Source organism: Mus musculus, chromosome 17, assembly GCF_000001635.26.
Source record: "Mus musculus strain C57BL/6J chromosome 17, GRCm38.p6 C57BL/6J".
Classification (NCBI taxonomy): domain Eukaryota; kingdom Metazoa; phylum Chordata; class Mammalia; order Rodentia; family Muridae; genus Mus; species Mus musculus.
This window is the reverse complement of record NC_000083.6, coordinates 7,345,861-7,371,314: the sequence shown is the minus strand read 5'-3', so window position 1 is coordinate 7,371,314 and position 25,454 is coordinate 7,345,861. Positions and strand designations below refer to the sequence as shown.

Below are 25,454 nucleotides of genomic sequence, written 5' to 3'. Positions count from 1 at the left end.
TGGACACGCAGAGTGGGCCGTTCCTAGTGGCAGACACAATCACAACTACTGTCTTCTATAGGGGCCTGTCCCCAGGTTCTATTGTTCTGAGGAGCCCTGGTGCTTCAGGAGGGAGGGAGGGAGCCACCTGTGCCAGGTAGTCCCTGGCTGAGACTTCTTTATGCAGGAGGCAAGGCAAGGCTGGGATCACTGCTGTATCCCCTAGCCCTAGCCCTAAGCCTTGCCTCCTCATCACGCTAGGAATATTCCTACCTTATCCCCACCCGTAGGTCTCCCTCCAGAATAGCAAGACAGTACCCACCCAACCTAACCTGGATTTTTATAAGCTGCAACTATCTCTGGATAAATGTGCCTCGTGCAATATTGAGGTGTCCTGGGTTTATCGAGCAACACTACTCTTTTAACTGGGGGAGGGGATCAGTCTTCTGTCTTTATTAAAGAAGATTAGCAACCAAAGAGCTGTGTTCTTGATTCATCCAGTAATGGAGGCCAAGTGTTGAGGCTGCCTTATGGCCCTCCCTGCTGCCTAGCGATGTCCCATCTCCTTCACGGGGCCTTAGGCCCGATAGGAAGTGATGAGACCTGTCAATGTTCTTGTGAACTGTGTAAAATAGTGTGTGTATCACACCTGTAGCAAAGAATGTATAGGAAGAGACTTTCCCAGATGCCTGTCCATTCTGGTCGAACAAGACACTCTCCCACATGCCAGTGTGAATACAGGTCCTGGGCCATATCCGCATGTCTGCTGTCACATGGCAGAGTCAGACTGGAACCATAGTGGAACCTATAAGCATAACTCATTGAGCTCTTTGCTTCCCCCTAGTCTTATGTGACCTGTGCCCTGGGCATCCACTTTGTGGGCTACGTGATGATCTGCTTCTCAGCCATGACTGCACTGTGCTCCCTGCTGTATGGGAAGATCTCCAAGTACACGGGCAGGGCTGCGCTCTATGCACTGGGTAAGTAGACACTTGTCAAGGAAGCATACACAAACACGGGGCAGGGAAGGCTGTAGAGGAACCTTGAAAAGGGAAGCCCTGTGAGTGTGCTTTCCTGCCTCCCTTCTGTTCTTCCTGTGCCCCCGACACCTCCTGCCTTCCTCCAACAAAAGGAGGTGCATGCTTCCCTCTCACAGGGATCTGCCGTAGAAGTCATAGCTCAAGGAACAATTCCAGACATGTCACTGCTCTGATTTCTCCCGGTCTTCTCTTATTGTTTCTATACTGGTTAGATGCCTAGCTCACATTGTAGGGACACAAACTACGGGCCTCCCAGCCACACAGCAGGGACTGTGGTCCTCACAGCATAGAGGCCTCCCTCAGAGTCAGTCATACACTCACACACCAGAGCTTTCTCTCACCATCCTGCTTCCGAGCATTGCGTGAAAGCGTTAGAAAGACTGAAAGCACAGGGGTTCTGATGGTAGGTGCTAGTGCAGGCTCCCCGAGGTCCACCTCAGGCAGAAGGAACAGCCAATTGCTGCTCTGTCTTGTTTCCTCTGACCAGGAGCAGCCATTCACTTCTCTTGCGTTGTGGTCTTCCTGCTGTGGCACCCAAACACCAACCAACTGCCTGTCTTCTTCGTCCTCTCTGGCCTGTGGGGAATGTCTGACGCTGTCTGGCAGACACAGAACAATGGTAAGTGCCCAGCACAGGCTAACAAGGCCTCCATCTCCCTCAGTCAGCTGTCCTTGAGGGTAGCAAGGTCAGGAGGCAGCCACCAGGGTGCAATCCCGGCTCTCTTTGTGTGGATAGTAGAATCCTCCAGTAGATGGCAGGTCTGGAGCCCAGAGAGTGAGAGAGACAGATAGGTCTCGAGGACCATGCTATGGATCTGAAGCGAGTTCTTATCCCTGATCTTGCATGACATAGAAGTTGGGTCCAGTTTGAACAGAGGCTCCATGCAGCAGAAGATGGTTCCTGAAGTGCTCACAGGTGTGCACAGATGCAGAACCAGAGGAAGAGATGGCACGAAGGGCCAAAGAGCATCCCGATAGGGGCCACAGGACACTAGAATGCATGCCACTGTGTTCTGTAGACATGAGGCCATAGCAGATGGAGAAAAGGATGCAAAGGAGAAAGACACCTGTGGGCAGAGGTTTATGGTCCTGATAGACAGGTGAGATGATCTGATGACCCCCCAAGAGAACCACAGGCAGGGAGTGTGACCCCTTTAACCCGAGAGGACTGACTGGTGGTTGGCAGTTGAAATGACTGTGAAGAAGCGGAGGTAGATGTCACCTGAGGAAGACCTTGCCTAGTCAGAATGCATGACCAAGAGGTCAGGAGGACTAGCAAGTGAGGGGCATAGCTAGACACAGGAAAATGCACGTGTTTGGAATGTTGCTGTCCCGATGGGCTGTGGAATGGGGGTACTAGACCCAGGGGCTCACCAGGGAGGCTCCAAGAGAGTCAGTGGGTAGGGGGTGTGTCAATGCTGTGTCAAGGTTGGGGAAATGCCAGGGTATTTGCACTGGATTTGCTAGAGGCTCTTGATTCTACCCCAGGAGCAGTCAGAGGGCTTCAAGGCTGAGAAGGATGTAGGATGCTGTGTGGCTGATACCTCTGGGCAGCTGACAGGGTGTGCACTTGGGTGCCAGTTATAAATAACATAGTAAGCTGGGCGCTCTCAACCTTAAGTCCTGCACTAACACCCAAGGTCCTAGAGTGCCTAAGGATCAGGTAGGGAAGGGCTCTGTGTCTGGAAGGTCTTAATGACCCCAAGGGAGTTCTGAGACAGATGTGGTTCATAAATGACCCCTTTCCCACTCTGTTCCATCGGCAGTCAAGACACTTTCAGGCTTAGACACTTGCTAAAGGAAACCCACAACAGGGTTGCCAGGAACAGGAGGCCCGGCTACTGTCTGTGTATCTGCATGTGATCATACCACGTTACTGAAGATGGCGGACCACATCCCCCAGAGCTCGTCCTTGCTGCAATCCCAATGTGCTGTCTGTTTACAAAGCTGGAAAAAAAACACCCTAGGGAAACCTAAAATAGCCAGGTATAGAGGCCCGGCTGGGACCATAGCTCTGTTGGCTTTAGTGGAGACTGAACCTAATGACAGGCTGTGTGTGGTTGGTACCCTGTATCCAGTTGTTTTTGACCAAAATCAGTAACTAGGAACAAACAGCTAGACTATTCATGGGCTGAACTGGGCTACTGTTGGTAGGAATGTATGGGTTCAGTGTGTGTGTGTGTGTGTGTGTGTGTGTGTGTGTGTGTGTGTGTGTGTGTGTTGGGGTTGGGTAATCAGAAACTCGCTTTAGCTTTTATTGGAAGTCCAGAACTATAAACTAGTGTCATGGCAGATCATGTAGGAATTTTAGACACCTTACACTGTCAGCACCAGAGAGAAATTGCATCGAACCCCGTACAGGTCTAACAGAGTTCACTGAAACATACATGGAGTCTGCATGCTGGTGTCCTGAGCTCACTGCAGTTGCAGAAGCAGTATTTATGGATGCAAGGAAGACACTGGGACAGACAGCCTGCTTTATGTCCCATCCCAGTATCACAGAGATTTCAGCAAAAACAGTTTTTCTCTTTGACATATATGGATAATTACCTTAACTCTTCCTTTCTTTATATGGACTTGAAATATTCACAAAGAGTATCTTTGTTAAACTTTGCAAATTACTCAAGACTGTACACACACATGTACACACACACACACGTGAACACTCAAATCCAGTGAGTAACTTGAGCGACTCTGTTGAACAAGGAATGATAATTTAAATTGAGATAATTTCATTAAGACCTTCCTTGAGATAATTTGGAAGAGGTAAGAGCATAATTTTTGTTAAAAGATAAACCAGCTTCTTGGGGAGTAGTTTCTTTGAAAGCCTGTGCCTGCAGCCACCCCAGTGGGGAGTGTTGAGAGTAGAGTCCCTGCAGCTGGCTCCCGCCCAGGTCTCCAGAGCACAGCACATCCACACAAAGGCATCCAAATGGACGTCTGTTCCTTTACAACATGGAAAGTTGCATGTAGCTTTGGCCACATGTCAAGAACAGTGCTGTGTGAGGCTGGGGAGATGGGATAGTGGGTAAATCCACTTGCTGCACGAACAGTATGTGACCTGAGCCTAGATCCCCAAGTCAGAGCATGTAAACCCAGCACTGGGGAAAGGGAGAGGAGGCTGGCTGGCCAGGCAGTCAGCCGAAAACCAGAAAGCTCAAGCTCTAGTGAGAGACTCATCTTAACGGTTCAGACTGCTAGAGAAGAATGTTCAATGTCCTCCCTGGCCTCCGACTGCACTTAAGCACATAAGGGACAGATGTGGCAATATGGGTCACCATTTTTATCCTCCCTCAGTTTAACAATCTGTCACAGGACACTCGCTCCTCCTGCTGGGGCTAGGTACCCCGAGGGCTCTAGGAATCTCTTCAATCTCCCAGCAGTGAATCTCTGCCTAACTGCTCATTCAGTCTGACAGCTGAGGGAGGATGGATGCAGTTGCTATAGCAACCCTCACATGCCATGGCAGTGCATTTAAGACATAGCATGTCTCATCTAAAAATACACTTTGCCCTGTTAGCTGCTTGAAGGGTTTTTTTTTTTTTTTCAAGTTCATAAGTGCATGAAGTCTGACTCCTTCTGGGTGCTCCATTTATTTAACCTGCTTTCCCAACAGATGAGATGCCTGTTCGCTCCTCACATAATCTCATCTAAGGACTAGAATCAGCGTGTAAGTCACTTCAACCTTGAGTGCCTTGAATAGATGAGGCAGAGAGGTCAGGCTGAGGTTGAGAGCAAAACAAATCTCTTTGTAAACAAACAGGTTAGTTAACAATAGTCTTATGTTTCTAGACAAGCTGCAGAGGCAGTACCAAGTCTGCACAGAGCAGGTGTCCAATCCCCCAGTACTGAGCATCTTTCACAACCAGGGAGATCTGGCTGCTCTCAGGAAATGGATTCACTGTGGCTCACAAAGGGCAGATATTGTGGGATTCCCCCAGTTTACAACAAGCCTCCATTTCCAGCTGTAGGATCCTGTGTTGGATGCCACCTTGCACTTGACATTCATGTCTGTGAGTTAATACAGGATGGTCACCTGCTTGCCATGCCCCCTTGTCATCCATCTAGACATTACTGATGTGGACACCTGTTTTCCCATGTGACTTCCCTTGTCTGTCTGGTTGTTAGTAATGTGACAAACGGACATCCCTTCCCCTCCGTTGTCTGTCTAGATTTAGCTCACATGGACAACTCTCCCTCAGGGCTGGTTTGATTAACAGGCATTCTTGAAGGGAAGGTGGCAGTTCTGGCTATGCATCCAAACCCTTAGCTTCTTTGGCTGTTTGATGACCTGGCTTCTTCTGATGGAACTGTCTGTGTTGGCAGAGAGGAAGGAACAGGGCCATTTCTGCTGGTCCAGTTGCCAGATAGATCACCCTGACTCTCCACAGTTATCAGCTCTGGAGTTCTTTTTCTCCCAGCCTGGCACCCTCCAGCCCAGGGTCCTCCATGTTGAACCTTTCTACCCAGGATCCTTCACTCTGGGCACCCCATCCTGTGTCATCCATCCCAGGGCCCTCCCTCCCGGCATGCTCTATTCCAGATTCTCCATCTTAGAGCCCTTCATCCCGGGTCATGCTGGGAAGTCAAGCAGGGTTTCTCAGGCAATGTGGGGCCTGAGAAGAAGGGTTGTGTGAGTAGGAGCTGGGTGGAGCTGGATCAGCAGTCTGTGGCGTGGACAGACCGTGGAAGTTCACCTGGTCTGTCACTGTCTCATTGAGTCCTTCCCTGACGTGCCTGCTACTCATCCATGCCATGCAATGGAGTCCTAGCTCTCATACACACCTATCTAAACTGTCCCGTCCCAGCACAGGAAGCAAAGGAAGCAGTTTTCAGGCTGTGTGAGTTTTACATTTGCTGTGACCAACAAAAAATACCATGGGTGGGGGACTAAGATAATCACAGATTCTCGCACCCTGGGGTGAGATTCCCTCTGCCAGACTGACAGACTCTTCTACTCAGAAAGGTTCAGGAATGAAGACACATGCATACACAAACACACACACACGCTCACATATATACACATGCACACATATACACACATGCACACACTCATACACATATGAACACAGGCACACACATACACGCACATGCAAACAGACATGTGCTATGTGTCAATTTAAAACTAAAAAAAAAATCAAAACGGCTGATGACATTAACAAATAGAAGTCACAGAACTAGTAGTAGAAGTTTGAGAAATTTCCAGAGGCCTTGGCTCCACCTTTAAGCACTTGGGGGTGGGCGTCGCCCACTGGAATACTACTACCCAAGTTTTGGTGGCACACCCTGAGAGGACAAATGTAGGTCCCATGAGTATAGCTGACTTCTGTTTCGTCCTGGGTGCTGGGGAGGAGCTGCACTCCACCTTGCACAGTGACGCCTTAACCACTTGGCAAAACAGATCAACTGTTGCTTGCTTGAGTAGATACTGAAGGTCTTCTCATGGTTTTCCCCTTTAAACGTCTTTCCCTCAACCCCCTTCTCGTGGGAATCTCAAATTTGGCCCAGTGGTTGTTCTTTCTGCTAGCAGCTAAACAGTAAATCGTTGGTGATAATTGGATTGAGTCTACGGTCTTTCCTGGGGGTCACAAACTCCACAACAGCACACACTCAACTCTTTGCTCTTTTCTTCATCGTTAGAGGACTGAACAGCTCCCTGCAGTATCTAGTGCTCTGGGACTTTCATGTATCTCCTCCCATGCTGCCCACTGCCAGGTATCATCTGACTTGTCAGCATACTTCTGTGCTTTTACTATTTTTTAGTAAGAAAAACATCCAGATATTTTCAAGAAAACTGGCAGAGACAAAGCCTGTGTTCAGGACACTAATGGACCATGTTTGAGGTCTTTGTGTATGTCTGTGTGTCTATGGGTGGTGTGCATATATGTGTTTGTGTTCTTGTGATATCTGTACGGTAACTGGATGCATATGCGCATGTATGCACATGTATATGCATGTGTGTGAACGTCAGAAGTCAACATTGTCTTAGTCATTCTTCGTCTTATTTTTTGAGACAGATTCTCTCTGACCCAGCTGGGTCAGCTGGTGAGCACACCCTGGAAGACCTCCCTTCTGTCCCAGCACTGGGGTTGCAGGCCAGCACCTGGCCTTTTCTGTGAATACTGGGAGTCTGAACTCAGGCTCTCCTGCTTACCCACGAACACTTAACCCACAGAGCCATCTCTCCAGCCCTGTCTGAGGTCTTGCACAACACTTCATTCTGGTCTCTCCTCCACAGCTCTTTTCGGTGTCCTGTTTGAGGAGAACAAAGAACCTGCTTTTGCCAACTACCGCCTTGGAGAAGCCATAGGGTTTGTCATTGCCTTTGGCTACAGCTCATTTCTGTGTGTGAGTACCAAGCTCTACATCCTCTTGGGTGTCTTGAGTCTGGCCATGGTTGGTTACGGGACAGTTGAGTACCTGGAAGTCAAGGCTGCTTCCAAGGTCCTTGGTGCAGAAAAGAAAAACCAGGCAGAAGAGGAAGAAATGAAAACAAAAATGTAAATGTGGACAAGTGATGGCTGAGAACCCAGCCTGGGTCAGCAGAGGCGGTCCACGTAGCAGCGCTCAGGCGATAGACTCGACCCTCCACAACTGTTTCGTCAATATGTGGACATTCTAAAGATCATCTATAGTTTTTTTTTCCTGTATTTTCCTCAATTTAACAAATTTCTAGTTTTCTACTCATGGAGATCAAAAGGATACGCAAAGGGCTGTCATTATAGTCCAGTGCTATTGTGCATCCTTAGCAAACACAAGGCCACACGATCAGCCCACAACACTACCAAAAGGAAGCCGTAGCTAGGTACTGGGGTGGAGGAAGTGGCTCTGTCATTAAAGCACTTTCTAGGCTGAGCACGAGGACCCCAGTTTGAACCCTCAACCCATGTTTTTTTGTTGTTTTCTGTTTTGTTTTGTTTTGTTGTTTTGTTTTTTTTTAAATCAGGGAAAGGTAATGTGCATGTATAATTCCTGTACTGGGGAGGCAGAGGCAGAGGCAGAGGCAGAAAGATCCGTGGAGCCATTGGCTAGTAGCCAGGAGGGCCAGGACCATGAGCTCCGGGTTCAGTCCCGAGATCTTGGTCCCAAGAACTAAGGTTAGTAGCAACCAAGGACACATAATGTCTACCTCCTACACAGACAGACAGACAGACAGACACACACACACACACACACACACACACACACACACACACACCCCACTACACATGGAAGTATCTACTAATTTAATGGTAGATATGAATGCAATCTCAAAAATTTCCAGAATATGTTTACCTTAGCTTTTTGTTGTGCTTAATAGTTGGAAGAACCATCATATTATAAAATATAAACACCATAATTGTACAAATGGGTGAACACCTAATATCACAAATTTTACAAACGGGTACAAGAAGTCACCTGAACAAAGACACTGGGCAGTTTTGCGCCTCTTAAAAGTTCCCGGGGGATTTTCTAAATAAACAGTGAAATTGTTTTATGGATCTACGTCTTGCCCAAATATGTTTTCTAAAAGCTCATGCAGATCATAAATCATACAGCACATATACACAACACATACATGTACACTTGTGCATGCATACTTGCCATGTTGGAGACTATACGTGTTAGAGGCCGTTGGAGGGTTTCTAGATGGGATGCTGGAAACACAGTTCTCACTCTGGTCAAAGTCAAACACACCTCACACATCGTACCTGCCAGCTGCTCACACTATGGTCACGGTGGAGTCAGACATGGCATGTGTGTTACATGCCACATGCCCACTCTATAGTCATGACCACAGTGGTGCCTTCATTTTGCTTCATCTTGAATAGCTCTATCAATGGCACAGCTGCCAGTTTTTCCACCCATGCTTTTTTCTCTAAGTCTTTTGTTGGAGATGGTGGCTACTCCGCATACCTTGGTCTTCCTACACGGAGCACAGTACTCCCTGGAGAACAATTCTATCTTCTTCCAGTGAGTTTTTCTTCTCTCCAACCAGTGCCCTGAGGGGTCATTGACAGAGGTGGGGAGATTTAAAATAGGACACAGGAGCTGGAAATATCTGCCTGTATTATGCAGAAGTGTACCTGTGGCCTAAGGTGTTTCATGCATGCAAATCCCTGTATCCTGAATGACATTCTGAGGATGGCATGGAGTCCTTAGGAGAGGCAAGTCTGGAGGTATTGACAGTGTGGATCTCACTCACACTTGGCTGATGGGAACCGGATGCCTGCTGGTCCTGCTTTGGAAGGCCTTCCTACCTGGGACCTCTCATGTCTCTCCCTGGTTTTCTTCCCCCTCTCTATCATTCCCACTCTGCCCCACACTGGCTGACTTCAATGGCCCAGCTTCACAGACAGTGGCTCCTCTGAGGTGTAAGCCTGTTTTCTCCTAGTCCATCCTTCATGCTGAGAATGGAAAACAGGCTCATGTGTCACACAGACCCGTACCACATGAACAAATTATGAGGGCTTCGTCTCTTCACTTGACAGGTGTTTAGTTAGCACTGTCTTAGCTCCAGCCAGCAAGGCAGTGGCAAGACAATGCGGTAAGACCATGTGCTTCCACTGTGGAGAAATTTTTTACACAGTGCAATGAGTCAGTAGTCAGCCACTGACACTAGCAACGAGACAGGGAAGACAAGATGTCTGGGTCAGCACTAGAGCAGGAGAAGAAAGGTTAGGAAGGCATTAATGAGGGCAGCACTTGCCCTGAGGGTTAAAGTAAGAAGTGTTCAGGTTTGGAGTGCACTCTCTATATAGAGTCTGCAGGATGTGATGGTGTAGAGAAGGGGAGCCAAGAAAACTCCAGAAGGGTGACCTAGCAAAGACTGGTCACCTCCTTACTGGAGAATGTCTTACATTATGGTACTGGGCATGTGACATGTAAACTCTTGCATGCATATTATCAATAATGAGGCTGGGATTCACAGGAGAGAGGACATGTTGGTTGTTCCCATCACAGACATGACGGATTGCACATAGGCATTTGCTATCTGTCATGCTGGAATGAGGCATGAACACAGCGAGATTTTCTGGAACTTGTCCAAGCAGCTCTTCTCCTTGGGGAGATAGTAGGGAGGGAGGCCTTGGGGATCTGGTGTGGGGTGCATTGGTGATGTATGTTCAGAAGTGGACATTAGGGGTGGATTCGGGCCTCGATGGTGGGCACACCAGGATTGTTAGCAGAGGCTGAGGTGACCCTGGACCATGGAACAAGCCAACGTTTCTCTGGGGCTGCTCAGTACCACAAAGCCCAGCCTCAGTATGGCTGTTACCGGAATACCACATTCTCTCAAACCGTCCCATGAGATCCTGTGGGCATGCAGCCTAGAAGAGAACCAAGCCATAATGAAACCCAGTGGGAACCTGAAGAGAGTTGGCTCCCAGCCGGGCAGCCTAGGATGTGTGAAACTGGGCTCAGAAGGTGTGGATGTCTGTGTTCAAGTGTTCTTGGCAATGGCTGATACCCTGGGTGACCCCTCTCCCTTAGTGTGGATGTTCAAACACAAAGTGACACAAATCCTGGAAGCTTATTCCTCTCAAATGGAGGGAAAATTAAAAACGGTTAAATTTAGGATTGCCAAGTAACTAAAATAGCTAACCCAGGCCCAGAAATGGCCATTCTCTGATATCTCTCTGAGTTGGATACACTATCCAAATAGAATACATGTCAAACCCAGCCTCCAGTTTATGCTCATAAAGAACATAAACTTAATTATATTTATTTTTAAAAAAAAACAAAATATACCAACACCTAGATCTGGAAGGTAGTGAATAAATTAACCAAGAAAGCAAAATGTCTGTGGATTGCATACCAACAGCCTTGGCTTGCTGGCCCAGAAGCACAGCTTGGGTTGGGTTGTTTTGTTTGCCTGGCAGAGTGAGACTTCTTGTACTTGCAGCATGTCAATGGTTAATCACCAGTCAGTGATGCTGGTGATGCAGGGGGCTGATCAAAAGGGTCTCTGGCTCAGAAACAAATAGATGAGTCCTCTGGCTCCAACCGAGATTCACTGTACAGGCAGGGCTCAGGTCCCTGCTGTGGACACCGGAAGCAGTAAGAACGCCTTATTATCTCTGGAGATGGCAAAATAGTAAAGATTTGAAAAACTCATCTGCTTTCCAGAAAGTGAGGTCTCATCTCCACAGGAATCTGGTAGGCCTCAGAGTCCCCATGCACTGTAACACACAGTACATGAAGTCAAGTCCCCAAGGCACAAGCAACACAGCCCCCCCTCCCGCCCCGCCCCCTGGGCACTCACTTGCTAGGGTACTGACTGCCAGTCTTCTCTGAGGTAGGGAAGTCCCTCCCTTTGTGAGGACAGCGGGCTGTGCATTGCTAAGCAACAAGCATTTCTGTCATCCTGCCGTATCCACTTAGCTGCACAGGGGACAACACCCACTCTTGGCATCTCTGACCCAAAGAGAGGCCATTCCTATACATTAGGCTGGGGACAGATCTGCAGAAGTGACATGTAGAGTCCAGCACCTTCTGAAGAGGGCACAGGCTATTCAGTGAGTACATACTGGCCTGGCCTACCACAGGACCTGCTTCAAGGGGCTTAGCAACAGAGCTAGTCCTAGCCACCCAAGCTGTGTACCTACAACCCAAGTGTGTACCTACAACATACTTCAACCCAAAAGATGCATTTCTAGGATACCCTATGTGCCGGGTGCTGATCGTACAGAGAAAATGGTATTAGCATTCGTGTCTGTGGTAAAGGTGGTAATGGAAGGGCACTCCTCTCTCTCTACCTGGCATCTCATGGGTAGAGGAGAGTCTACTGAGTTGAGTGTGTGACTGAGCAAGATGACCTGCTGGGGCATCTCACTGTTCCAGGAACACAGGAAGTACCATGAATCCTGATAGGGAATAGGGGGAACCTTTGAGTAAAAGGGGGGCCTAGCATTGACCTAATCAATGTTTCCTTCCATCCGGGGTGGATTTGACACTTAAATAAAATATTGGGAAATGGAGACTCAGGAGGGCTGAGCCTAGTTGGAGGAAGCTGGTCGATGGGGTCAACCTTTGAAAGGCACAGCTGGCCCTGGCCTTTTCTTATCTGTTTCCTTATGCTTTCTGGCCACAATGGGACAAGCAGCTTTGCCTCACACAGAGCCTGCTATGATATCCTGTCTCGCTTTTAAACCAAGGGATCCATCCGACCTGGGATGGAGACATCATACACTGGAAGCTAACGCGAACTTTCCCTCCTTTCAACGGTGTCTTCCGAGTGTTTGTTACAGGACTGAAAAAGTAAGTGTGGAGGCCTGCCACTGCTGTGTGTCCCTGACTTAGAGAGGTGAACCTTTCCGATGGCTAAAAGGCTGGTGCTTAGAGTTAAGGCTGGCCGAGCTAAGCTGTGTGAGGTAGTCATGTGTTCCTGGGGTTTTCAGAGCAGCAGACCCCCGCAGTAGACACGGGGTAAAGGCACTAACCAGAAGGTGAGGAACTACGCACCAGCAAGAGGCACATGCCATATGGGTAAATGCTGAGAGCCCAGAAAAGGTAGCTAATTCAATTTAAAAAAAAACCAAAAAACAAAACACTGAATACAAATTAACTTTTAGGTAGCAAGGGACAGGCCTTTAGTACCAGCATTCAGGAGGCAGGATGATCTCTGTTGAGTATGAGGCCAGCCTGGTCTACATAATGTGTTCCAGGACAGACAAAGCTATGTAGAGACCTTGTCTCAAAAAAAAAAAAAAAAAAAAAAGGAAAGCAAAATGAAGTGTGGCTTTCTGTTTCCAGTTTTGCACTTGCTGGATTCCAGCATTCCCCCAGGGAAACTCACTGTCTGCAGCGGTGGAAACTGCTTTTGTAGATCTGGTAACATGGTCCCCTAAAAGGGCACCTCTGTTTGACAACCAAATATCTGACTTTCCCTCTCAGTCCCTACATGACTGAAGTTCATAGGATTTGGTTACATGGACTTGCACTTGGGCTTGATTGTGGCCAGGTGGAGAGGCACCTAGTACGGCCTGTCATTTAAGCAGAGACTGTGTCAAGGAGATAAAACACAAGCAAAGAGACTCCTAGTTCTGACTTGAGAGCCTGTTGGGACAGGACAAGTGGCTGAGAACCTGTGGCTACTGTGGCAGTCTCTGGCTTCTGGGTGTGTAGGCCTTTGCACTTAGTCTTTTCTCGTGGGACCCCATCTGCCCAGGATTACATCAAAGTGTGGGAAAGAGGGACCCCTTCTCTTTACCTGAGGCTGGAGAGCTTATACGCAGGGCTGAACTGGACTCAGAGATCACAAAACCTATCACTTTAACAGAGTTCTGGAAACGAAGCCTCCCTATGGTTTCTACAGAATTGGGGGTTGGTTTTCATTAGGTGATGTTTCTGTTCCGATGACATTAGTGTGCTTGAGGGTGAGCAGCAAGCAAGCTCTGCATATTTTAAAACGTGTCTGTCTGTTGGCGGCCCACTTGAGGGTTCCGGTGCCTTTACTGGCTCTCATTACCGTGCAGTTACGTGTTATTTGGTATTTTCTTTGACATGAGAGCTCAGAGCTTGCTAATATCCCACGGCTGGCATTCCATGGTACCAGGACCCCAAGCACACAGTGGAATGCACCTGCATTGCTGCTCCTGAAGGCAGTAACACGTGACTATCCTGGTTAATCCCCAAGATCTGGGTTGACTTTGTGCTGCTTTGAGGTGGGTCTTCAAGCGAGGATTCCTGGTAGAGACATTCCCCAGTGAAACACCATGGTGACTCCCAGTTCCTTGTCTTCCTGTATCTTATCTAGGCAGATAGCCAGGTTCCCTTAGGCAGTTTTTCTGTGGTAGTCTGGCCTTGGCCTCTGGGGATGCCCGCATATGAAGTTTTGATGCCAAGTGAGCTCTTAGCAGTGTGTGCTGGTAACAAAGAGGCCAAAACTCCTGTAGTCGCACACCTGTTAGACCTCCTAAGGGGCTGCCCCAAGAGGAATCTTCTAGAAATGCCTGCTGGGAATCATGACACCCTGCCTTTTGTGGTCAGCTTTGGTAGTTTGCTGTCCTAGTGAGAAAACTACAGTTGGAGTTAGTGGAGTTGCCAACCAAGCTGGAAACTGTGACTCCAAATGAATTTCTAAGTTTGCAAAGAATGCTGAGTGGTGTTCCTGTGACCAACACACTTGACAGAATCGCCTTAAGAGGGGAGGATTTACTGTAGCTCACGCTTTGGGAGGGATTCCAGTCCACCACGAAGGGAAGGCATAGTGGCTGGAAGGCGGGGTGGTGGAAGTGTGAGCCCTAGGCAAGATGTCAAGACCACTACTCCGGTGGGCGTGGCTTTCATTGCCACACTAAAGGCTCCGTGGTCTTCAAAATAGCACTTCAAATTGGGGAGAGCCTGTGAGGGGTGCTTCAAATGTAAACAATGACTGTTCAGAGTAAAGCTGTTGCCCCAGGAGTTCTGCTGATGCCCATCGAAGCTAAGGTACAAGATGAAGGGGCCAAAATGACTCTTTCTTCCCCAAGACATGGTGGGAACGGTTAGTTAACCATGTCCTGTTGTCTCTGTGATGACAAATTTGCAGGTCACACGCTCATCATAGCATAGCATGGTTTTTCAGTCTGAGTAAGATGCATTCAGTTTAATCTCGTATTTATATCAGTGCCACATGATATAAGCTGAAGCCGTTGGGCCTCTTGCAGGACCCTCTGCCTCTGCATCCAAGTGCCCCAGCATGCATGACTTTTAGCGTATTTGTGGTTTTCATTACAATTCTGTCTGTAACATCATCTTGCCAATTTTCCCATCTTGTGGGTTATAGGCTAGAAGTCTAAATAAACTACTACATGTTACGCACCTACCAGCACTCACATCTATACACTCACATATGTACACCATCTCCGGAGGGCTCTCCCATATTCCACCCCCAACACACAAATACATATCAGACTTCACACCCCCACAACCACCCACATACACACCAACTCCCATCCCTACTCAGGCCATCTCCACACATCACACACACACACACACACACACACACACACACACACGCACACACAAATTTACCCCATCCCCAAATCTCCCCTCCACACACATGCACACACCTCAACCCCACCTACCCACCTCATATCCACCCACATCCACATCCACATATCCACTTTTACCCACATCCTTCCACACACTGAGACATACATACACAGATATTGCCACCCCCACATACTTAATGACTTAAGAGTGAGGTGAAGGTCTGGGGTGTGCTCTTTGTAAATGTTAGCATCTGTGATACCTCTTTGTCTTGGAACAAAATTTTCTTCTGAGCTTTGGGTTTAGGGGTTCGCTTTGGTGCCAGACTCCTGGCCTCTGACCTAGGTAAGGAGATGCTGGGAGCAGAAATGAGCAGTGGGTGAGAGTCTCACAGATGTCTGGTCCCCAGAGTATCTACTCATGTTTGATATGGGAAAATGTGCAGGGGCTGGGGATACGACTCAGTGAGTCAAGTGCCTGTCACAGAAGCACCAGGATCAGAGTTTGTATCCAGAGCCCATGTAAAAGCATGATGTGGGAGGCCACCTGTAAATCTAATGCATTGGAGGGGAGCCAGAGAGACCCCAGAGCAAGCTGGCCAATCAGACTAGCTAAAGCTAAGTTCTGGGCTTAGTGAAAGAGCCAGCCTCAGTAAGAGAGCCAGCCTTAGTATCTAAGAGAGAGAGCAATGGAGGGAGATATGGCACCAACCTCAGGTCTCCACACACATGCAGGCACACATGCATACACACTTGCACACACACATGTACTCATGCACACACAGACATGTACACACATATGCATATACACATGTACATATATGTGCATACACTCATATGCACACACATGCATATACACAAGCACATATATATGCACATACTCACATGCACACACATGCACTCACAAGCACACATATGCACACACATCACTCACATACACATGCACTCACATGTACACACACATGCACATACACACAGAGGACTATAACACCTATGTCCTTCCCTCCTCATTCTTTGGCTTGCTGGCCCCCCATTTACTCTATCATGTGCAGGGTGCCTGATACAGGAACAAACAGACTTACCTCATGTGGGCCCAAGGGCCTTTCCTAAGCCTCTGGATCTGGAGAGGACAGAGAGGGACCATGCAGAGATACCCAGAACACCTGGAGGGACAATCTGCAACCTTTCCACTGGAGGGGACCTGCAGCACTAAGCTATACTTGCCCCGCAGTGCCACCTGCATGGCCTCCAGTGGAACCCAGCAGACTGCCCAGCCTGTCTGGGGAATTGGGTCAGGAGACTTAGTGTGTTTCTTTCTCTACTCTGGTTGAGGGGGTCGGTGAAGATGGGCATGACCTCTGGAGCTGTGCTGCTGAACTAGAGCTCGTCCCACAGAGAATAAAATCAAATTAAAGGGTGGTTTTCCCACGGCAGAGGGTGTAAGATGTTATCACACAGTGTCCCCGATTTTCCCCGCATGTGGGGATGTGTTGGGCCAGACCAGATTGCTCTTGTTGCCAGGCCCTGGCTCTGACTGATAGGATCATGATGGCACTTTGAGACATTGGCAGCAATCAAAACTGGGCAAACCCCTTGCTCAGCTTCCTGGGAAGCTGATAAAAACAAAGCAAATTTCCACTACTAGGAGGATACACACCAAGAGTGAGCCGTTCCCATCAGAGAGAGGTGCACACCTGCTCTACTGGTGGGCCCTTTTCATCAGGTCCCATGGTTCATCTGAGTGAATGGATCTCTTTCTGAAAGGTTGGAGGCTTCTGTTACCAGCTCTTGTGCTCCACGGTGGAACCCCTGGTCTGGACAATATCAAGGGGCAATCCAATGACTGCAACATAGCCATGACCCACTGTATGGTCTATAGTATAGTCTGTGCTACAGCCACATATCATAGCCTATGCTATGGCCCTTTACATCATGGACTTCACAACAGCCCCTGTATGAGAACATGAATGTTTTGGACTGCTCATTAACTTATGAGCAGCTGAGAGTCTTGCTTCTGTGGGAGACGGGAACATTAATGTGCAAATGTATACAGCCTAGCTAGGCAGTCTGGCCACCACCCCTCCAGGGGAGGCATAGCCACAGCAGATCACTGTCTTCTTTTTCAGCCTCAAAAGCGTTCTGCACAAGAGTGGGGAGACACTGGAGATGGCCATTGGTCTTTATGAATCCATTTTCCTGCCCATGCTGTTTATGAAATCCTCACAGGCGCCACAGTACTTATGACCAAGTAAGCTTAGGAGACATGAGTAGTTCTTACAGGTAGACGATAGCGTGGTGAGATGGTGGTGCCAAAGCAAGAGCTTTCCCATTCTAAGGAAATGTTCGACCCTGGAGCCACACCTCTGCCAAAGAAAAGCACTTTTAATGTAAAAGTAACTGACTGTGGCCCCTCAGTACCTGCACAAACAATTTACAACACAGTCACATATCACACCACACCACACCTAACACTTACACAAACAACCACACGTCACTTAGACACACACCACGTACACACATACCCACAGACATACATCACATACACAAAGACATGCATACCACATACACATACATCGACATACATACCACACACATACGACATACACAGAGACACACAGATCACATACACCATACACATCACACACAGAAACCCCTCCCCACATACATAGTGCACACAACACAGACACACATACTACATATACATACATACATACATACATACATACATACACACATACACACATACACACATACACACACATACACACACACCATATATACATACTCCACACATACCATACACAACATATGCACATAGACATACATCACAGACACACATACACACCACATACACAGTGACACACAGATCACATACACCATACACATCACATACAGAGACCCCCCATACACATAGTGCACACAACACAAACATAGACATACACACCATATATAATACATGCATACATACACACACCACACATACATAAACAAATATACTACATACACACACACACAACTTGAAACGCTTATTGATATCATTAAGCTCAGTTTGAAAATACACTATAAATGCAGGTCTCTTATTCAGCCCCTTGACCAAGGTTGTAGCAATGAACATGTGTCATTTGGTTGAGTCAGTCCTAGCCCAGTATGCCCAGAATCACAGCTGCAAGCTGTATGTGACAGTGGCTCTCACATTTGGAAACACATGGTTGAGGAAACTCAGGAATTGCACGGCATTCACTCTTGTGTGTGAGTCGAGTGGGTGTTAGCCTGTATGCACACAGGCTATGCAGGTGTGCATGCCCTCGTGTGAGTGGAGACAAGAGGCTGATATTAGATGTCTTCTTCTTTCACATCCTACCCTATCATTTGAGACACGGTCTCTTGCACACCTGGAACTAACTCAGCAAGCTAAGTTGACTGGCCAGCAAGCTCTACCAGTGTTTGGCCTTTTATGTGGGTGTCAGGGGTCCAAACTCATGCTTGTGTGACAAGTACTTTACCCAGTGACCCATCTCTCCAACCTCTCAATCTTTTTCAAAAGATGTGTTTAAATTTGCTTATGTATTAAAAAGTTAATATTTTTTGTTTTCACTAATTACCCTTATTCTTTCCAATACAGTGCTGATCCCAGAGGCAGGACTACAATGGATGGTCTGCAGAGTTTGGGTGATGTGACTGCAGAGATTTTTGGACTGCCACTAGAGGGACATTCTGTACAGGTAAGCAGACAAATGTCAGGCCTAGGCGGAGGTGGGTTTGTCGGCAGAGGTGGCAGGGAGGGCTCTGGCGCACAGAAGCCGAAGCTTGGGGGAGGGAGAGAGGGAACCATGTCACCTCTCATTGGAAGCTCTGTTGTCTCATCCTTCCTGTCTGGATGATCAATGTTTAGGAAAGCAAGCCTTTGAAGACAGAAGATGAACCCCAAGGGGCCCCCTTGAAGCCACTGGTGTTCCGAGTGGATGAGAGCACCCCTGGGCTCGTACAGAGTGTCCTCCTGGAGCGTGGGTGGGACAAGTTTGATGAGCAACGTCAGGATGTGGAGGACTGGAATCTGTACTGGAGGTCGTCCTCCTTCCGGAGGGCGGAATATGTCAATGTCAAACCCTGGCAGAGGCTCAACCATCACCCAGGGATGACCAATCTCACCAGGAAGGACTGCCTGGCCAAACACCTGGCGCGCATGAGAAGTCGCTATGGTGAGTCTCTCTATGAGTTCACACCCCTGACATTCATCATGCCCACTGACTACACCAAGTTTGTGGCCAAGTACTTCAAGGAAAAGCAGGATTTGGGTACCAAGCCAAGCTACTGGATCTGCAAGCCAGCAGAGCTGTCTCGAGGGAGGGGGATAATCATTTTCAGTGACATCCGAGACCTCATGTTCAAGGGCACGTATGTAGTACAGAAGTACATCTGTAACCCCTTACTCGTGGGTAGGTACAAATGCGACCTCCGCATCTATGTCTGCATCACTGGCTTTAAGCCTTTGACCATTTACATGTACCAGGAAGGGTTAGTGCGGTTTGCCACGGAGAAGTTTGATCTCAGGAATTTGGAAGACTATTATTCCCATTTGACCAACAGCAGCATCAACAAATTGGGGGCCTCGTATCAGAAGATCAAAGAGGTGGTGGGTCAAGGCTGCAAGTGGACCCTCAGCAGGTTCTTCTCTTACCTCCGCAACTGGGATGTGGATGACCTGTTACTGAGGCAGAAGATCAGCCACATGGTGATTCTCACAGTCCTGGCCATGGCTCCCTCAGTCCCCGTCACCTACAACTGCTTCGAGCTTTTTGGATTTGACATCCTTATTGATGATAACCTGAAACCGTGGCTTTTGGAAGTCAACTACAACCCTGCTTTGACCTTGGACTGTTCCACGGATGAGTCGGTCAAGAGAAGCCTTGTCCATGATGTTATTGAGCTATTATACTTAAACGGCCTCAGAAGTGAGGAGAAAAAGTGTGGGAGAACTTCTCCAGGAAACTCCGTGGTCTCCCTTGCCAGGAGCCATCACCATGAGTTTTGTGCGACCCCCAATTCCTCTTCCTATGCATCTCTCATAGAGTTTACGACGGGCAGTAAAAGCGACCCAGCTGTCCAGAACATCTGTCCCAAGCACACTCGAACCTCCCAGTTGAGAGAAATGATGAGCAGGCGGGACAGACTTCTGACAAAAGAGGCAGCCAAAAGCAAGCCAAGGCACAAGGCTTGGCACTTGCCTCGCAAGATGGTCTTCCCGTATGCGTCTCAGTCACAGCCTCACAAGATGAAGGGGCCTGCGGGCGACCTCCCGGAAGCTGGAAGCACACCAAACGACCACGCCGGCAACTTTGTCCTCATCTTCCCGTTCAACAAGGCTACTTTCAGAGCCTCCAGGAATGGGTTAAATGTCAAAAGAATCATTCAAGAGCTCCAGAAGCTAATGAATAAATAACTCTTTAAGTGATAAAAGCTAAAATGAAGAAGTGAGGTGAATTTTTGAAAAGTAAAGATTTCTGTAGCCAGGGGAAGCCATAGGGCCAAGGCCCTGACCCGCACCTTTAGCACACACATTGTTACTGGGTGCAGAGGCACAGGGTGGATGGTCAGACACCGGTCACACTGCTACTGTCTCGAATGCTACCCATTACCACAATCAAACAGTGTGTTCCTTATAACGTAAGGGGGGAAAAAGAACAAAAACAAAAAATATAACATCTTAAAGGGATTTCTTAGGTAAAATAGTACTAAACTGCCAGGAATTATTTATTTATTCATTTATTTATTATTTATTTGGTTTTCCAAGACAGGGTTTCTCTGTGTAGCCCTGGCTATCCTGGAACTCACTCTGTAGACCAGCCTGGCCTCGAACTCAGAAATCCACCTGCCTCTGCCTCCCAAGTGCTAGGATTAAAGGCGTGCACCACCACTGCCATTGTTGGTCAAAATGATTTTGGGGGAGCTGAGGAGATGGCCTAGTTGGTGAAGTATTTGCCATGACACATGAGGACTCACACCTAATCTCCCCCCACCCCCGCCTGCACTCAAACAAGGAGCCAGCTATGCTGGCACAGGATTGGGATCCCCACACTGGGAAGGTGCTCAGGCAGATACCTGGGGCTCCCTGCTCAGCCAGCATAGCTGAATCAGTGAGCTCCAGTCAGTCTCAGAAAACACGGTGGTTGGTTTGGGACGAATAACACTTGAGGTTGATTTCTAGCTTCCACTGACATGTGTGAGTGTGTGTACTCACACAGACACACACAGACACACAGACACACACACACACACACACACACACACACACACACACACACACATGTCATCAGCATAAAGCCATTTAGAGTGCAGTGGATTATAGAAAGCCAATTGTTTAGAGATTCTGGGTCCTAAATCAGATCTCCTGGAGATAGCTACCTGGAGGGTGGATCATTAGCCATACATATTGAGAAGTGTTCCTCCTGGCTGCACCTGTCGCCTGCCCCCATCCAGCACCTGATGACAGAGCCTCTCACACTTAGGCAAGTTATGGTCCTGGCAGATGAAAAGGCTACAGATCCCAGACATCCTTAGAACACCATTAAGTGTGGCAGCCAGTGACGAGGCTGAGTGCACAGTTCGCCAAGAAGCAAGTTATCACCCATCTTGTTACTGGGACAGAGCACCTGATAAAAACAACTTAGTGAAGGGTTTATTGGGGTCCACTGTCCAAGGGTACAGTTGGTTTTGGGAAGGCAGCAGGCCACTGGTCACACTGTGTTCACAGCCAGGGAGCAGTGAGAAACAAGGGGCTTGGTACTCAGCTCTCTTCCTCCTTTTCATCCTGTCTAAGACTCCAGGCCAGGGAGTAGCACCTCCCAGTTTAGGTAGGGTCTTCCCACATCGATAAACCCAGTCTAGGAACTCATGCAGATGCACTCAGAGATTTGTCTCCTAGATTCTGCGGAGTCGATACAACATTAACCATCACGCAGAAGGTGAGTTCCCAGGGCTGGGGGTGTGGTGGGGTGGGGGGAGCAGTGAGTGGGGTGGGGACTAAGGGAAGGGAGGAGGTATTCCTTTTGGGGTGATGAGCACACTCTAGAACAGGGTAGCTGTGACAGCCACACGGCTTCACGAATGGGTCAAGAGTAATGCTTATGTTATGTGCATTTTATAACAACAACAACAACAAAACCATTAGGTAATAGAATAAGGGGGTCCCTGCTGATACGTTTTTTCAAACATTTGTGGACAAATGTGCTTTTGTGGGATGCTGGGATTCACACAGGTGCTTGTGAGACACTGCTGGAGGGAACCAAGACTCAGGAGGACGATTGTGACTGTAGCTCACACTCCAGCCTCCCAAACTGCCCCACTCCACAAAGGCTGTAGCTCCATCTGTCCATGGCTTGTTGCCATCAGCACTGCTAGGGTTCCACAATCATTGTATCATTGTGCCCACTGGTGTTCCAGAAGGCAGCCCGGCTCACAGGGAAACCTATGCAGCCAACAGGTGTGTGAAACTCCACCAGCAGGTGTTAAAGGGACCCTGGATTGGCTCCAGGCTTTGTTGACTGCAGTCTGTCTTGGGAATCATTCTGACACCACAGACAACTCCTGAGAGACTCGTTTGTGTGCTTCTGGGACAGTATTGCAGACTATGCGCACGTGCACACACACACACACCCCAGGCTCTGAAAGGGCCTCAGTACTAGGCACTCACTATTCACTACTCTGAAAGTAGCTCAGCTCCAGTCCCTCCAGGTTGTTCAGTAGCAGTCCTCCTATGTAAAGAACTGCGCAGAGTTTCACCTCCCAGGGGACCCAGTGTGGGCTTCCTGAACTGGATCCCTGTTAGTTATGGCCTGAGTTTGCCAGGAGTACTCAAGCACCCAGCCTGAGTCTCTGCACAGGCTTGCCAACCTCTGTCCCATGTCTGCCAATGGCCTGAGACTTCAGACCCAATTTCTCTCTTAAGTTGAAGAATAAGCAGCTCTGCTAGAGGACTGGAAGGAGGTGACTTTCGCAGTGTCTCTGACATTTCCCTTTAATCATTCTTGGAGTCTTAGAATGTTTCTATAAATTGGCTTTTGCTATTCTCAATCGGCTTAAAGCGAGCATGTCAATCCAGGAACCACGTGGACACATGCCCATTCATGGCTCTGAAGCAACGTCTGTCTCAGTATCATAGAGTGGTCCTCTTTTTAGTACCAGACCCATAGACCAAGGTCCCGGAGAGTGTTTAATCCACTCCGTGGCCAAACGGAACTTAGAGAGCCCTTGGTAATGGGTCTGCAAGAAGCAGTCTCCAATATAGCCCCCAACGACAGCCGTGTCATCCAGACCCCAACCACGTGCATGTGGCCCTGAGCACAGAAGCAATTCCATCTTCTCAGACCTAACCTGAGATCAACTGGCTAAAACCAGTGTGTGAGGGGAGGGATCAAGGGAGACTGTGACTCCTTTGAAAGCAAAGTACATGCAGACAGCAAGAAAACCGATGGGGTTAGGGAAGCAGCGCGTGGCAGGGACTGTGGGAAAGTAGCTGGAGATAGGTCAGTCCAGACTGTCATCTGAGGCTCTTCAAACAAGGTCTGGGATGAGATACCAAGGTGTGTGACCCAAGGATGGAAAAGCTCTCCCTGTGGGCTCCTGAGTGCTGTTTGTCCACCCTCAACCCCAGGTTCATCCAACAGCAGGTTAAAAATATTTTTCAATGGTGTGAAATAAAGCAGCATATGAATTAGAGACTGGATATTATAATAGAAAACATTGAAAAGAACCAGCCAAGAAAAGCATCCACAGGAAAAGTGACCAGGAGAAAGATTAGTAAGTCCTAAGACAGGGCCACTGGAATTATTCAGTCAGAAAAACAAAAAGAAAGAAGGTGAAAAAGCAGGGGACAGAGTCGGGGAACATGTGACCCATCACATGATAGCACCAGATGGAGAAGTGAAGGGAGCATGGGGACTCATCAGCCTTCAAGGTGGGATACCCCCAGTTTCACTTCCCTGGTGTGGTGGCAGGACACTTCACAGGAGCAGAGAAAAGGAGGGAGGGAGGACTGTGGCTCACAGTCTCAGGACATTTCGGTCTGTGATGGCAGGGAAGTTATGGCACTGGCCATAGGTGTGGACGGGCCCACACAACCTGGGCTCCTCACACCACAGCAGATCAGGAAGCAGAAGGAGCACTGGACCAAAGGTAAGGCTGAACCTTTAAGGTTCTATCAATCCACTTTTTTACCAATCTAGACCCATTCCTTAAACATTCCACAGCCACTCCCAGAAGTAGTGTTCAAACACGGGAACGGGTAGTGACCCAAGCCCTTTGAGGGATTCCAGAAGATCGTGAGTGGGTCTCAGTTATGGGATGCTGAGTTATTTATACTGTTGGCTTGGCTTTGCTCAGATTGTGACTGGGCCCCAGTTCTTCCCTCTCAAAGTATGGAAGGATTTAAGTTATTTTTGATTTTACGAGATCTCACCATTTAAAGACTAAATTTTAAGAGATTTTGCGTTTTAAAAGAGTAATTTTTTTAAGGAACTAGATTTTAAAGTGTTTGAATTTGGAAAATTTAAAATTTATAAACTGTTTTGTATTGTGATGTTGATGCGAATGTATGACTATGGGGATGGATAAGAAAGGAAAGATAACAGTGCTGTGTTTATGTGTCAAGTTGAAAAGGGATCCAGGGAGGTATAGGGGAAGAGATGAGTCAAATAACCTTAAACTTCAGCCACCTGTCCAGAGCTCTATAATGTTCTGTTTCATCTGCAGTCCAAGCAAGTCACTTTGCTTAGATTTGACCCAAGCTGGGTATGAAAGTTCCAGCAACCTGGCTCACACTAGGGACTTACACCACAGCTACAGAGCTAGCTTTGTGATGGCAGAAGACAGTCTGGACAGGGTTTTGGATCCTAGACCTTTGTGAACCTTGTTTCTAGCACCTCCTATCAGTTTTCATGATAATTTGAGGACATCATCAACTGCTTACAAACTGCGAATCCCATGCAGAGGCTAACAGTGAGAGAGCGTGGCACAGCCACGGTCACACAAACAATGAGGATTTAACAGCTCACCTCAATGAGGCAGAACCTAGTTTTGAAGACCCTACCCAAGGCATATAAGACTCTAGTGGACAGGACATAAGGAAACAAGGGCATCTTACTGTCTGTTCCAGTGTCTGGTATAACAGCAGAATGACTGCACAGCCCAAGAAGAGTCCAGAGATAGAGGATTTTTTTCCCTACCTCGCAGATCCTCTGCCATCAAGAAGGCAAGCATGCTTGCCCTTTGGGACTTCTTATCATTGACTTCAGAAGGTGAACCAGGGCAAAGGCATGACAGGTGCTGCTGCCAGCCACTCCTCTCCAATGGACACCATTGGCTAACACACAGTGAGTTCTTCCCCAATCTACTCACTTTAGCAATATGGAGGACACAGAAAACAAAAGCAAAACAAAAACACAAAACAAACAAACAAACAAACACCCACATTCTCAGAACTCCTCAT

The 25,454-nt window shown here is 48.1% G+C and overlaps 2 protein-coding genes across 14 annotated transcripts in view; both read left to right on the top strand.

Annotated features, from left to right (window-relative positions):
• The window catches only part of Unc93a2 (unc-93 homolog A2), a 33,677-nt gene extending 26,008 nt beyond the window's left edge, over positions 1-7,669 (top strand). For 7 of the 8 annotated variants that reach the window (XM_006523242.3, XM_011246179.3, XM_030249993.1 and 4 more), the window contains exons 8-10: positions 824-959; positions 1,507-1,638; positions 7,258-7,669. In XM_006523242.3, coding sequence (XP_006523305.1) covers positions 824-959; positions 1,507-1,638; positions 7,258-7,523 — 534 coding nt within the window. In that variant the 3' untranslated portion in view covers positions 7,524-7,669. The remainder of the gene's footprint in view (positions 1-823; positions 960-1,506; positions 1,639-7,257) is intronic. The other variant, NM_001142539.1, reaches the window with a different exon arrangement.
• Ttll2 (tubulin tyrosine ligase-like family, member 2) lies at positions 7,280-20,688 on the top strand. 6 transcript variants are annotated; one of them, XM_011246172.3, is made up of 4 exons: positions 11,199-11,515; positions 12,155-12,257; positions 18,594-18,693; positions 18,864-20,688. In XM_011246172.3, the coding sequence occupies exons 3-4, from the start codon at positions 18,619-18,621 to the stop codon at positions 20,409-20,411; spliced, it is 1,623 nt and encodes a 540-aa protein (XP_011244474.1). In that variant the 5' UTR covers positions 11,199-11,515; positions 12,155-12,257; positions 18,594-18,618; the 3' UTR covers positions 20,412-20,688. The 6 variants fall into 6 exon arrangements, 5 of the variants coding, with proteins under 5 accessions (XP_011244476.1, XP_011244474.1, XP_011244477.1 ...); XM_011246174.3 differs by lacking the exons at positions 11,199-11,515; positions 12,155-12,257 and adding an exon at positions 7,280-7,367; XR_876321.2 differs by lacking the exons at positions 18,594-18,693; positions 18,864-20,688 and adding an exon at positions 17,098-17,145 and having other exon boundaries at positions 11,153-11,515.
• The last annotated feature ends 4,766 nt before the right edge of the window (positions 20,689-25,454 follow it).